This window comes from Falco peregrinus, chromosome 5 (assembly GCF_023634155.1).
Source record: "Falco peregrinus isolate bFalPer1 chromosome 5, bFalPer1.pri, whole genome shotgun sequence".
Classification (NCBI taxonomy): Eukaryota; Metazoa; Chordata; class Aves; order Falconiformes; family Falconidae; genus Falco; species Falco peregrinus.
The window spans coordinates 35,251,360-35,267,687 of NC_073725.1; the positions used below are offsets into that span (position 1 = coordinate 35,251,360).

The 16,328-nt window shown below is 35.1% G+C and overlaps 1 protein-coding gene across 1 annotated transcript in view; it reads right to left on the reverse strand.

Annotated features, from left to right (window-relative positions):
• PHF14 (PHD finger protein 14) overlaps positions 1-16,328 on the reverse strand; it is a 174,045-nt gene that overhangs the window by 145,180 nt on the left and 12,537 nt on the right. Inside the window, exons 3-4 of the mRNA XM_055803534.1 lie at positions 13,387-14,036; positions 8,438-8,582 (exon numbers count right to left, since the gene is read on the reverse strand). Of these exons, the coding sequence (XP_055659509.1) occupies positions 8,438-8,582; positions 13,387-14,036 (795 nt within the window). The remainder of the gene's footprint in view (positions 1-8,437; positions 8,583-13,386; positions 14,037-16,328) is intronic.

The window sequence follows — 16,328 nt, forward strand, 5'->3', positions numbered from 1 at the left end:
CGAAGGTACTTTGTAATTGTTCTTGACTGAGGAGTGGCATGGGCAATTTTCAGTATGCTCCATAGTAAGCCTGAACTCTACGTAACATGTCTGGAAAGTTTACTTTCCAGGAGGACTTAGGACTAATATATATAAATAGTGAAACAAAACTCAGCTTTAAGAATAATACTTTTAAATAGGTAATAAGGTAATGCACCATAAATCATTACCCAACAGCTTAAGTTTAAATATGATCTAATAATACTTAACAAAATTAAGAACTGAGTCCCAAAATTAATTAGGAACTGCTTGCTAAGCTGTATTTTTTGTTAAGGATACGCAAGTATTTTAACCCAGATTTTTTCTTATGTATGCTATAAAGTCATTGTCTGCTTCTGGGTTGTTAAGTGATAACAGAAATCAAAGGAGAGATCAAATTTTGTCAATAGAATATTCATATGGATAATACAAATCTGTTCAACAGCTGTATTCATCAAATGTCTGTAAAGCTACAAATTGTAAGAAATATGACAAACGTGGCATGTGGTTTTGACACCACAAACCAATATCCATATGAAGAGATTTAAATTCCTTTTGGGAAAAAAAAAAAAAAAAAAGCAGTGAAAGTACCTTGGCAGGCCAAAAATATATAGTGAAGCAAAATAATACCAGTAGTTCCATTTTTAAATAATAAACTTACATGATTCAAAACAGTGAAATAACTCAGAAAAAAATATAATCAATGACAAAATGTATTTGTCCCAAAATATATTTGTCCCAATTTAAAGAACGACAGATAACACAATGATGATGTCATCTGACATTAAGATGCCAGATACGTCAGGAGCAGATACAATGTTTGTTTTTCAAATGTACAAGGAGCCAAAATCCACTCTTTAACACTTCAATTGAGATATGAAGCCAAAAGCAGTTTCAGAAAAAAATCCTACTGTAGAAATATCAGGTTTGCTATAACTTTAAATTTCAGTCCAAGTAAGTGTATTTGAAACAATGAAAAGCTAAGATAATTATAGCATTCATCTGGGATGTGAAAGAATCTGAAATCTCTGCCCAGTCCAAACCAGAACAAGGATATTAATCTGCTCTCCCATAACCAATGCTCCGATCACGTGGTAGTTATTCCAGAATAAATACCTCAGTCTCTTCTGTGAGTTGCTCCACTTCATATACATAAAAATTACAGTATTTATTGTACTAGATGTTTACTAATTCTGCAGCCTAACTGCAGCAGGTCAAAATTGCTCCAACCCAGTAAGAAACAAAAAAAACTTCTATACCTTACAGTTTTTCAAGAAATAGTTATCTACTTTCCGGTTATTAACTAGAAACCATAATGAAAACCCTGGCAAAGCTGAGGAATGCTGCTTATCTAGTAAACATCTGTAGTGTCAAAATTAAACTCATAAATTTTCAAAATTCCTCAATATACTGATTTTATTTCTTCTTTTGTTATCACAAGTTGTAATACTAACTGCCAACAGAAAAATTCATTTGGTCAGATTAACATCACATTTTTAAACAACAGAATGTTATACACACCTTGTCAAAATGTAGAATTGTGGATAAACACAATTAATTAACACTAATGAAAAAGATGAACTTGCAGTTCTAGACCACATTTTCAGCAGCTTCCACTTTCCAATTTCAAGTAACTTCATAATAGTCATGGCTAAGGGATTCGTATATCCCTTAATAATTTGAAACCGGGGGGGGGGGGGGGGGGGGGGGGGGGCGGGGCGGCGGGGGAAGTGTTTTCTACTGCATGGCTATAATTGATTTTTTTTTTAATTGAATCAAACCTGAAGCACAAAATGCACTTGATAAAAAATCTAAATGCACCTTTGTCTAAATCTGTCTAAAAAGTTACAATGTAGAGATCAAGAGTTCAGAATTTTTAAAAACACGTTCTAAAAATCTTCATATTTTTACCATGGTAATATTATTTTATCTGTAACAGGCAATTACCTTTTTATATATATAATTTTAGGATCCTTAAAACTGCCAAGCACAACTAAAATTCAACTTATTGCTGTCTGCCTTCTTTTCCTATGCAGAAAGAATTATTTTGGTCCCATTACAAAAATTTTTAAAATTTTTACTTTTTTTACTTTTTTAAATGACTCTTTAAAATGCAGAGACATGGAGAGACGAAGCTGCTGCTTGATAAATCATTCCATCCTAGTATTAAATAGTTAAGCTAATGACCAAGAAAAAGTCCAACCTAATTTCCTTGTATGAATTGTTGGGAACTGCTGGTGTTGGAACAGAAAGAAATTTAAGGCCACGCTGCAAGCAAATCTCCCAAGCAACATCAGGAGGTAATCTTCAGGTTCTCTCTAAAAGCACTGCAGTTGTGTAAATGCTGTGACTACTTAAGGACTGAAAGGGCAACAGAGGAAAGGATATACATATTGTAAACGATGTATTTGGTTTCAGTTATTATCACTGCACCTGTGACCTGTTCGGCATTTAGTCAACCACACACCCCTTTGACTGGAAAATATGTTGAAGAAAATAAAACTACTTTTAAACACTTTGCTTAAAATGATGCTGCCTTTCCTCAATGTTCACAAAAATTCTGAATTTTGGATCTTTAGAATACCTAAGAGTCCCTTTTCAACTAAAGTTCATTAAATACTCATATTTGTATATTCTTAAGATAACTGTATCACAATTCCATGTCTGTCACCTCCTTGAATACCTCTTACACTAAACAATAAAACTGGTTTAGTATAGTATTAACCTATGAAAGTCAAGAAGTTAAAACTCTCACAGCATTTACTGTTCCACTAACAGCATATATATGTATTACAATTACAACCAAGTTGTCTATTGAATGTATATCATTTCATACAGAGGGGAAAAAAAAAATTATTCCCTGATTTTAAAGTCCTTGTACCCTGTCAATAGCTTTTATTTAATGTGATTGACATTAAAATGAAATTGCAAACACTTTAAAATGCTACCATTAAAGCAATTGTTCTGAAATTTATATCACTGAGGCAAACGGGAAGAGAGACCTAATTCTTGCCTTGGTTGCATCTTTTCCTCCATTTCTCTGGCAGGGCAAATTTTTGCTAGTCAAACAGGAGATCCGCATTTGCTAACTACATCTACATATACTCTGAAACATGATTTTATTATAAAAATCATGAAAACATGATCTGCAAGGTAAACCGTACATTTGAAAAATCAAATGCTGTGAGATCATAGTATTCAAAATACATTACATTCAATCCTCAATTGGACCACCAGTTTAAAGACATTGATCAGTTCACGCATCATAAATTCAGAACAGTATTTTTATTTAGTAAATGAAGAGCACTAAAGTACATGATTTTGCAAAATGAATTTTTGTACCAGACAGGAGTGTACCAGTGTAAGCAGTTAAAATGCAAAAATGTTTTACTACACTGTAAAGCATATGGTGACTACACTATTGCTTTTAGCAAGAGAAATTTTATTCCCTGCCACACACATCACAGTAAAGTAAGAAACAAATAGAGGAGATGGAAAGAAACAGCTGGAAAAATGTAGAACTTCACTCATTTAATTCACAACAACTAACCCAAGGCAATAGCTGGCAAGTGTACTACCTACAGTTACGGCACATGCTATGATATGCACTAGACGATTTCTTCAGTCATGCTGCAATCAACATGTCAAAAAAACTGACATCACAGTTGGGGGTGTCCTGCTATTAGAAGAAAGATCTTACCAAAAAAGCATTTATCCAAAATGACAGATTACTGCTGCAAGAAGATTTTTATAAAAAGAAATGAGGATTATTCTGCACAGAAGTGAACACTCCAAAAAGCAACTGTACTTCTACAAATTCAGTAAGAAACCCTAGCAATGCAAACGTTTTTCCTTTAATAATAATAAAAAAAAGTTGATACATGAAATAAGAACGAAATTTTAATTGATGGACTTAATGAATTACAGGCCATTTAGACATAAAAGGTGAATGTAAAGTGTAAGAGTGGGTCTTAAGTTAGCATTATGTGTATGCTACTTAGGCAGGTTTAGAGGCAGTTACAGATTTCTGTCATTTTTGAACCAGTTATTTGCTCCACAAAGTTTACAGAGTTTTGGACATGTCTCTGCAGAGCAAAGATAGCTTTTGGACAAGTGATGCTAGCCATGCAGGTGATACGGACATTATGCAGCAAATAGTTGCACTGGAAAGGAAACTGAATTTCTAGCAATCTCAAAACTTGTCAGTAAGACAAATATAAATGTTTATTAAGGGGCCATGATTCTAGGTCTGAATCAGAACCCTTGTCTAACTCCTGGCTTGTTGCTGTATTTCACATGAGCACTGGCAGAGTTGCTCCCAGATGAGTTATCACCCCTCTTTACCCACGGAAGACCTCATGTAATAGTTGATTAATGCAAGCAAGCAAACCAAAAGGAATATAAATCATGACTGAAGAGGCACCCACTGCACCAGGTACTAAAAAGGAAAAGGTGCTAGTTACCAAGTACCCAGGTACATGAGTAATGGAGCAGTATGCACAGTGGCAAGCTACCTTGTGCTAGAAAAGCCAAAACATTCTGAAACAGGAAAGAATGGAGTTCTAGACCATGCCTAACTTGAAACACAAGGCAGCACTAGCTTACACTCTGAAAGAGGGTAACAGATTCTTGCCAACAACTATGCCAGCATGCAGCCACTCGGGGATGGCAACTGGAAGGCTCACCTTCACATGAAGGGGCCGCACTACTATGTGGCACCTGCCCTTTGACCAGTAGGTACAAGTAGATCAAAAGCCCCCACTCAAGGAAGGAAGGGAGCCCTGTTGTCCAGAAGAAATAGGCTCGACTCAAGGGCAGCATTTTCATGGCTAGTGAGTAACTTCGCATTAAATACAGAGACAGCCACCATAGAAAAGCCTTTTCCAGTCACCTGAAAGGTTCTATGGTAGACTGAAACTTCCACTTCAGCAGAGCACAAAGGCACAAGCCAGCGGTGCAAGATCCCTTCCTGTGAAGTAAAACAGTTTCTGTAATAATCTACAAGAAAGAAAAATTAAGGTCTTCAGGGACAGAACAATCAAATCACCAATATCATCATTATGTGGGTCCCTGCGTGGGGCACCAGTAGGGTGTGAAAACAGTGTACTTCCTTCCAAATAAATATCTACAATGCTATAGAAAAGTAGAAAAAACATATTTATAATACAAGTTGAAAATGCATACGAAAACTATGAAGAGAAACCCTGCAGTATTCCAGCAGCTTTCTTTGGATGCTTCAGGATAATAGGCATCTTGGGTTTGAGATTCTAGGGAAAAGACAACTGCTAAATATCAAAATTACTTCACAGGAAATAAGCGTATTATTCTTCCCAACTGCAGGCAAACACAGGTAAACATCACCGCATCAATTTCTATCCGATTCATAAATAGAAGCCTCTTCACTCAATACTGTGCTAGAAACTGCATTTTCTGAAAAACCCAGCAGCTCAAATATTAGAACAAATTTCAAGACACAGCATGGTGCCTGCAGTCACAGCAATCTACCTACTAAAGGAAACCTGCAAAAATAAGAACAAATTCTCGGATTCCAGTATGTTTACAAAACAGACTCACTTATTACTGGAACTTATTTTTCAAATCACAAAGCAGCTGCGTATAAGAGCACAATACAACCTATGTCCATGATCTGAGCACGTAGTTAAAAGGTAAGATTAAAGCTAATGATATTAAGAGTAAACCTTCCTATACTAACATTAAAAAAATAATTCTGAAGGTTATAAGCCATGTTTATATGATTAGACAGTAATTCTCTCTTTAACTACTTCTTAATTTATTTTTAGAAATCACCCAAGTTGAATGATGAAGCCAACAGGAACTAAAAGTAATTGTTACATCACATTTTAGTTTAAACTGCAACTTCTTTATAATAGTCTGTGTCTTCATTACTCATGCGTTCAGAAGTAATACAATGAATCAATGACCACCAGTCAGGAGTGCAGAAACCTCCAAGTTACTGAACATGTAACTTGAACATATACAGTGAACATGCAAGATCACCGAATCAAACTAAAGCTTCAAAAGTTCCACGTGTTTTTATAGAATTCTGCTTTGCTGCAAGCAATTATTTAAACAAATTATTGAAAAAAGCTCCAATTTAAAATAGTACCTGCTATTACCATTGAAATACCAAAATACAGAAAAAACCCCACCAAAATAAATGCTCATTTCTACTTAAAACTATATTCATGTCTTTACAAATTGATATACATATCTAGGAATGAAACATACACTCAAAACATCAAGTAGACTTCCAAATTGCATTTAAGTACTTATTATTAAAATACACTGTAAAGAGCCAAACATTCAACTGTAAGTGTGAAAAATTAACCAACATCCATAGTCAATTAGCTTGTACATACTGTAGAACTTACGAGAACAAACTAGCAATTTAAATTTTCTGAATTCATCCATTTTACTTTGTTGCAGTAACAACAAAATAAACATACATACATTGTACTCTCTGTATCACTGACAGTATAGGGAATCTTTGTCTATAACGGTTTAAAAAAGAAGAATGGCAACAATGACTCTTAGGCAGATCTTCAGCTATGAGAATTCAAGTGAGTTTTGAACCATGGAACTATTTCCTTTGGAGGAAAACCATCTATAATCTTACTTCTTGTAGGGACAAAAGTTTAGTAAACTAAACAAAATGAGGAAGTGTTATTTTGGTGATTTTTAAGGCACTCCATGGGAATAAAACCAAATTTGCCATCATTTTATTCCAAAAAGGCAGATAATTTTTCTATCACAATCGTTCTGCACTTTAACGTAACTAGCTGTACAATTACTAAATAAATCTTACAGAAGAATTTTCAGGGAGCTCCAGGGCTTTAGAGTTTAGATGTGTTGACTGTATGAAACTTTTGGAGAGTTCTCAAATAGGCACTTACAACTATCAGGACGAGGCATTTTCATTCAGGTTTTCTTTTCTCATTAGTTAATGTTAGGCTATGCTATGGTAAAAAAAATAATCTATCAAGATTCTATAAAACTAACTTTTAGTAGCTTACTGCATCTCAAATTGTACATGCTCTGCACGTTATTTCCAAAAACTTCATGGACACAGAGGAAGGAATTCTGCAAGAGTACCAAGACACCTAAATTTAGAAGTCTAACACTTGTAATGCCCTCAAAGGCACCTAGAGTGTGATCCAGCTCATCATAAATTAGATCAACTAAAAACTGCTCTCTAAGCTCCATTGACAGTACTGATTAGCTCTTCAAAGGACTGCAAGAAGATTTCAGGAGTTCCATGTTGACACTTAACATAATGCACCACAATGCACAAAATGGAAATTCCATCCTCAGTTTCCTAACTGATGTTAAGCAAAGAACTGAATTACAGTTCAGTGCATAAAAAATACTGTTGTGAAACAATTTTCAGCCTAGTATAAGGAAGCAAAAGGGGAATAGGGTATTAATAAAAGAACTTCCAGCCTGAAAAGGCATGCTAAACAGCTCCAAAAAATTTTAAGAGAGTCATATAAATTAAATAAATGCCTTCCATGCTTTTGAAGAATGAAAGCCTACTTTCTTTAAATTTCAAGGATTGAAATAGCATATCTCATTTTCCTGGGAAACCTTTTAAAAAAAAGCAAAGCTCTAAAAAGGTAAAGGATATCAGAAATGCTAAAAAAAAAAAAGAATAAGGTATGTCTCCTTGTGTTAGTATCTACCCTACCTTCCATCCTTAAGAGAAAGAGCAGCAATACACAATAGACTCATCTTTCATACATGGCTGTTAAAATTCCATATGCTCACCTAAGAATTATTCCAGAAATGTTTCTTTAAAACCAGACCTCCTACATTTGTAACATACACACAGATTAGATTTTGAAGGAATTAGCAAAACAACAATTTGAGTATGCTTTAACTTTAAAATTTCTCCATTTCAAATTGTCAGTGAAAATCATGAGAAAGCCCAAGATGAGCTATTTTCACTTGTAACTAAATGCCACAGACAATTCCTGTTGTTGCTCCTCCCCTTCTCTCTGCCTTTTTGATGCAGCAAAAATATATGTAAAAAAACCTTTCCTTTTAGAAGGCCTCCCATTCTCATGATCTTGTAGCCCAGTTATGCAATCAAATTCATATACTGAAACAGATAAGACAAAAATACATTTGATATAATATCCTAAAGCCCTGAAAATACAATGTATAGCTCCAATACTTGCAGACTGTAATTCATTATATAGGTATCTGTAGACCGCATCCAGTCCTGTAATTGCTTATATTTGTTTTGCTAAAGTAGAAAATGGATGTTTCACAGCTAAAAATGATTTATGTAGTATTACAAAAAAAAAGGCTTTGTTTTTTTTGAAGACAGCAAGTCAAAATTTTATTAAAAGCAAAGTATATGCTTTCCTCCCACAATGAGAATGAAGGGTTGTATTACCTTCATGCACTGTTATTCCACAGTTGTCACACTGGATTATTTCATCAGCATCTTCACTGTTATCGCCAAGACAAACGCAACAAATCAAAATATGGTCCATTTTCTGCGAACTCCAATTTTGAGACTTCTCAAGGATCAGTGAATCCTAATATTGAAAAATGAAGACACATGGATTATGCCAGGAACTTCAGTTTTATTTAAAACAAACACAAGATCTGTTATTTGTTCAAATTTTGAACAACAAACAAAAAAAGATGGAAAATTATTTTCACAAGACTAAAAGCTTCTTTGTTGTCAAGACATTAAAAAACTTTATACATAAATATAAGAACTGGGAGAAAGGATGGATACAATCTGATCTCAGTATACCTACAGATCTGTTAATATCCAAAGGCCAGAGAAGGGTCTTATTTCCTCAGACAGAAACATACATGTCTTTAAACCATTTATGTTCTACAAAAAGGAAAACACACCTTAGAAACCATTCAAAAGCAAAAAAAAAACCAAAAACCCAACCACCACCAAGGCCAAAGATGATCTTCAAATGTCCCAATATTCAGAAAAGTTGCTTAATTTTCCTCAATTTGCGCCTTCCAAAAATAAGTCACATGGATCTGAAAAATCTGAAAATAAGCTACTAACAGAAGCCTGCCAAGTTTTCACCTACATAAAATACAACAAATTTTCAACTCGATTCTGGGTTTTTTGTAATGCAAATTTACATGTCTTTATGCAAAACCATATGAATTATTAAAACTGTAACAACTTATTTCTTGTGATTATATACAGGAGTAATGATCTGCAGAACAAGTACATTGCTCTGTTTTGGCAACCTTCAATATGAACTACATCACCAAAGAAGAATGTGGCTTTTAATAGGGAATTTCTCTAAGGAAACACAGAAAAGTGTTTCACAAACCAAATAAATCTGTATGTAAATTTAAGTATTTTCAGAAACACCACTGAGGTTTCTTATTATTTTCATTGAGATACAGCCACTGTCTCTTCTGCAAAGTTTCACGGCTTCCATACATTTTCTTTTATTTTTATACTAAAAGCGAACACTGAGCTTAAACTACTTTCACTGGTGATAGGAAGGCATATAGGGAAGCGTGAAATCAGGCATACTAGTGAAAAATAATCATTGCAGTATAAAGAAATAGTAATATTTTTAGAGCAGAGGCTAACAGTTCAAGCCTAAATGGCATCCATTCAAAGGGTCAGAGATCTCAGAATATTTCAAAACTGCTGTGGTATCCTACGAGGGAAAAAAAAAAACAACCTAACTAAATTAAGGTGGAAGATGCGCTCTCAAGCATGTTTTTCTCATTCTAACCCCCCCCCCCATTTATGCCATAAAACACAGAACCAATACTATGCCTGTGTAGCATAAGCAGATAAAAATATCAGGAATGCTACCTCAAGTGGATGTTCTTCCTCAACGTTCTTCTATTCTCACATCAATCTATGGAATTATTTCATGATAGGCTCTCAATCTGTTATAGTAAGTCTCTACGCTGATTTTTCAGTAAATCATTTGCAAAGTTTCTTTGTACTTTAGGTTTATCTGGGCAGGTATTTAGAGGGTACAGCAAGATAAAAGGGTAAAAAATCCTTACCACCTACAGCTGGGCTCAAATACTTTACCTGAATTAACAGAAGTGGCTTCTTACAATGTTTTTGACCCAGGAAAGGTCAAACACATACTTATAGCTTAGGAAACGCTTCTGGATCTCCCATCCATTTTCTCTAAACAATGTAAGGAAACATGATGTATAAAAGAACAAAACACTCATCTAGAACTGAAAATGAAAGATTATACCACCATTTACATGGTCATGCTAGCTTACAGGAAGGCAACTAATGTGAAAAATACAAGATTCTCTACTACAGAGATCAGATTTATGGAGCATTTCTTCCAATATCCTCCTTTTAGGACAAAGTTGCAAAGCATTTTGAGGAAAGCAAGAAATCTGCACATTTTTTTCAAAAATACTGTGCCCCATCATAATTCAAAATACCCATGTGTAGCTTACCATTCACATTATAGACAGGAAAATGGCATTACAGTGCCTAACTCTGGCAGATTAATTGTGCAACGTCATAGGCTTCTCAGATGCACCTCACAACTCTACAGCAGTCAGCTTTTTTCTGACAATACCTTCAACTTTAACTGTTATTTGTCTTCACTAAGAGAAGTGTAAAAGAAATCTGCTACTTCTACTGTTACAGAAGCCCAAGGTCTGGTAATGAAAAAAAAAAGCAGAAAAAACCCCAAGAAACCAAAAAACAAACTATTACTTTAAATTAAATAAACAAAGTTGCACTGTAAAAGCCACACTGAAATAAGGCTAGCTATTTAGGCAGTGCGAACATATGCAAACATGGGCAAAAAAAAAAAACCCACACCAGGCAATGATGGAAGGGCAACAAATTTGGATCTAATGTTAGGATCCCCATCCATTATTGTTTACCTTGTGTGAAGACAGCCAACAGGTCAAACAGGACAGTACAGTAACTATTTCTATGCAGACATGGAAAGGGAGTGATCTGAACATGCTGCCCTCCCTTACTTAGTCCATGTAAGCACCTGAAAGACCCTATCCCAGAAGCTGACCCTACTTGTCTAAAGCATGGGAACTTCTACATAGAGGTGATGACTGCTGCCAACTCCTGAACAAGTCCTGTTCCCTACCCAAGTGAGAGAAAGGATTTTAGCTGAATCACTACATAATTTCCATTTCTGTGGTGTTAATGAAGAAAGTGAGCATTTCAAACTATATGCCTATATACTTTGAAGTTTAAAGGAATAATTAAAAAAAAAAAAACACAACCACACTGAGAACAGAAGAATCCCATAAAGTGGTAGCAATTATAAAAACAGAAAAGCACCATTTATCTACTAATGATGCCTGACCCTAGAAAAGAAATCTAAGTTTACATTCTGTGCTTAATACAGCAGAAAAGCACATAGTATTTCATTACAGCACAGGTTAAAATAGTGTATATGCAAACCTCAAAATATTTTTGTAAATTGTAGAAAAAATAAAATAAAAATCACACAGAAAAAAAACCCAACAAATAACCCACTCCAACACCCACCCCCAAAAAGTAAATAAAGGAAGAATGCATATTAAGGATATGACAACATGTTCAGAGTTAATTACTTGGAACATTATTTCATAAATTAATTATACATTCAGACATTTGGCTTTCTAAGAACTTAACTTCTGCAGTGTAATGAGATTTTGTGAGATTTGTCTACTAGACAAGACTTTTTACTTTTTTTTTTAAACTATTTTAAAATATTGTAGTAGTGGAAAGAATACTGCTATACTCACACAGTTGAGTATCAATCTAAAAATTAATCTATAATCCACTCTAAGATACTCACTGTTGAAAGATTCCTTGTTACAGTCCTGTTCATAATCAGTACTTTGCTTTACATGCAGTAAAGATAAATTATCAGGTACAAAATTATAATTTGAACTTCAAATTTTCAAACTTTGTTTTTATCTTTTGATCAATGTCCTAAATCCAAGGCAAGAACAGAATCTGAGGCCCATGCATATTAAGAAACTTCGCAAAAGACACATCAGAGAGCGCTCTGGATTTCTGAAACAGGCCTAACTTTTCAAGCCAATAGAAATTATGGACATATTCAAGAACACATCCCTAAGAATGCAGACTCACACCCCCATTCTGATATGGGAAACACTGAAAGAAAATTGCCTATCTCTATTTGAAGGTCTGATCATCAGGACTGGCAGAACACTTTCAGCTCCTGAGCCAAGAGAATACGGGTAACAATACTAGAATTACAGAGCTAGACAGTAAAAGAAGATGCCTATGCAAAATTTTTTTTAAAAACCCAACAGATTTATATTTTTTTCCAGTCACAATTATTACTAGTAATTAAAACAGCACAGTTCATTTGTAATCATATATATGTGTACATATATATATAAAATAAAAAACAAAGTATCTGAAACAGAGACAACTGATTCCTCTGAATAATGTTTAGCTTCCTGCCATTTTACACGTTAAAATAAAGATTAAATGGAACAGCAAAACTTTAAATAGTGTCATACCACTAGCATTTTTCAAATGTTATATTGACATTGCAATTATTTCCTGAAAACTGAATGTAGATTTTACAGCAACTCTTTTTACTTTGTTCAGAATTTTGCTACTGCAGGATATGAAGTCAACCACCTTGACAGCCTAATATCTTAATTCTTCCACAGGCACAACCTTCAAGGCAACTGTAATTGTGCACAGGGGAAAAAAAATGGCATTACCAAACACTTGGATAATTTTCATATTCTGCAATCAGAAGATATTTAATATAATATTAGTTCCCAAATGTGGTTTAGTACTGTAAGAAATTACTTCATTTGTGAGCATTAAAAGCAAGCCCAACATAAATTATCACAATTATCCTATTTGATTTTAAACCCAGTGTGCACATTTCTTAACTTAGGATTCTTCCGTCAGTGAATACTTAGTGTTCAGACTTTGCTGTTTGTCACAAAAGAAGGGCTAAGATAAAGAATAATCTATCATTTAGCTATATTATGAATATGTCACAGATGCTTTTAACTTTTACGACATTACAGATATGCAACAATTACGCTAAAAGAGAACTCAAAGTCTCACTAATACATGTTGATTTGCATATTGGACCTCCTATTTGTGTTAAAACTAATCCAACCCCCTCTAAAGCCAAGAGAAGTCTCTCTATTGCCTTTAGTGGCATTAGATTGGCCAAATGGTCCAAGCAAGATTACTCAATATGCAGTGCTCATTTAGCACGATTTTGCTGCTTCGCTTATCCCTGTAAACACAATTCCAGCCAATCAGTTTAACCTTTCAAATTAACAGAAAAGCTACTGGGGAGTAGTTTCCATTTTGTCAACAGATATATTATAGAAAGTTGGTTGCACTACCTCATTACTCTTGCTTTGTGAAAGAGCCAGGCTATCATTTGTCAATTCCTCATCATCTGCATTATTCCTGTTAAGAACTTTAGTCTTCTTCTTCTTTGATCCTCCATCACTAGCCGTGCTGCTATTATCTTCTTCATTACCTTCCTCATCATTGTCATCCTCATCACTTCCGCTCCCATCATCTTCATCGTCCTCGTTATCTCCATCACTCCCCTCTTTTCGCAGTGCATTTTTTCCTTTTTTTTTCTCAGCAGTAGGCCGCCAGTCATTGTCATCTTCACTATCATAGTCATCCATATCATTTAGTTCTTCCATTGACACAAAATCCAGCAAAGGTCGGTTCCTGCGCAAATTCCATTTTTTTGGCTCATTTGTTTGCTCATCAGCCACAGCATCAGGTTCAGCTGCTTTCTCCTTCTCTTTCTTCTTTTTTGGCTTTTCTTCTTCATCTTCTTGCTCTTTCTTTTCAGTTTTAATTACCTCTTTATCTGCTGTTGGCACTTCTTCTTCAGTGGAGCTTTTTGGCTGTTGTTCTTCTACTTTCTCTTCTGCTGGTTCCTCCTCCAAGATATTTTCTTCTGATTCAGAACAGGAACCTTCACCACTGTCCTTTGATGCATCTTCACTCCCATGACCACTTCCTTCAGAATCTGTTGAGCATATGAAAATTTAAAAAAAGTTCCGACACAAATGTACCCCCAAAAATAAAATCTGTTGAAGCAAGTTGCTAAACAAAAGAATGATGCATGTTCCTCCCTCATAAGGTATTCCACCTATTTTTTCAGCTGGTGTCCAAATACTGCTATTTCGAGTGGTATGTTGAGAATCTGTTAAACATGAGTGCATTTTAAGATGGCAAAAAAAAGATGGCAGAATTTATTAAATGAAGGTTAAATGTTCCTTTGAACTGCAGCTCATATTAACAATAAGCAGTAGCACAGAATAATTTCCATGTGAAGTCACATCTTAAAGAAAGAGCATTCCAGTTTTTAATTTTTGGAGTTGCTTTCTAAATCTTCAAAATAAAATAGCTATCCAATAGAAGAGGTTTGAAATTACAAAATGAAGAGTTTATGTAACAAGTACTACCAATAGTATGAATAATCCCACACCTTCATTTTTAATATACGTTTGTCTTTCTAGATTTGGGGGCTCTTTTAATTTTTCATTTCACTTATTAATCCCACATAAACTATGACTCATTCAGTGTTGCAGCTGCACAACAAATGCACGAATTCTAACCTTATACCACTCACAAGGTAGGTACTGTTCTCTATGTAGTCACTACTTCCATTAGCACAGGCCAATCTGTGCAATAGAAAAGAGCAGAAGAGGATTTGTATGAAAAAACAATTACAAAAATAAGGCAACTGTACTATTAAGTACATGCAAAAAAATACTGAAAAAAATGGCAAGTGAACTTGTTAAATTTTATAAACCTCATCCACCTTTACTATCTTTCAACTTATATTCACCTACTACCTTTCATTTACAGTATTAGTTTTAATGAAGAAAACCTCTGAAAATATTTTTTAAAATTAACAAGAAAATACAAGGTTGCTTGATCCAACACAGGGATCAGTAAGGCTATGCCTAGTTTTCATTTTGTCCAGAGCCATCACCAAGTTCTTGAGGCACACTGTCACATAGATATAAAGAAGAAACACGTTCAGACTTGAAAATTTTTTAAAAAATTCTTAATTCAATCACCACACAAAACCCCACAACTCTTTTACCTTACATAAAGAATTTCTTTGGACATCCATCTCTGTACACAGCTAAATAAACAATGGGGCCAGTGTGCTACACACTTCACATGGCATTTATTTCCATCCCACAGAACACTATGACTAGCCAGTAACTCACTTGTTACTTTGACATAATGGTCAGTTTTGTCTTTCTCTGCGTATACCTGTATGTGGAAATATCTGATGAGGAGACCACATAATTATCCACAAAAAAATAAATCCATCACCACTACTACTACTGATGAGGACAGTAAAGTTAACAGTCCTCTTACAAGCTAATAGAAAGTAAAAGTTTCCTGCAAATGTTCTAAACTTTATAGAGCCAGGGGGAGGGGGAGAGGGGGGGAGGGGAGAGAGAATGCAGTAACATAAGTTACTGTACAGTCTTTTGAGAAGAGAGTAAATCAGTCATTTCCCTACGCCTACCGGCCTTAATGGTAGTAATGGAAGTACAACATCATTCACTGAAGTTTTGAAATATCAGAACACTCTTCAGGCATGCCTAGGAAATAAAAACAAGTATTAACTACTATGCAAACTGAAAAATTCTTTTAACATTACAGTAGCTTTGTTTGGATATGTATTCATAGGCCTGTTACACGGGGTCCAGAGAAAGGCCACGAAAATGGACAGATAGCTGAAACACCTTTCCTATGAAGAAAGGCTGAGAGACTTGGGTTGTTCTGCTTATTGAAGACAAGGCTCCAGGGAGACCTTATCACAGCCTTATGGTATATAAAGGAGGCTTATAAGAAAGAGACTTTCTACCAAGGCCTGTACTGACAGATAAAGGAAGACCGGTTTTAACCTGAAAGACGGCAAGGTTTAGATTGTACACAAGGAAGAAACCTTTTACAATAAGAGTGGTGAAACCCTGGAAGAGGTTGCCCAGAGACGATGTGGATTCCCTATCACTAGGAGCGTTCAAGATCAGGTTGGATGGGGCTTTGAGCAACCTGATCTAGTGACAGATGTTCCAGTTCACAGCAGGGGCTTGGCCTAGATGATCTTTAAAGGTCCTTTGCAACCAAAACCATTCTGTCCAAATCTGGTGTCACTGGCAGAATTTTGGGGGTCTTGATTGTGGGTCAGCAGGCCCGCTGGCAAGAGACAGGGTACACCTGCCTCAAAGCATGAAAAGGATCTTTGCACACGAGATAGCAGGGCTCACTGAAAGAGTTTTAAATTTGATTT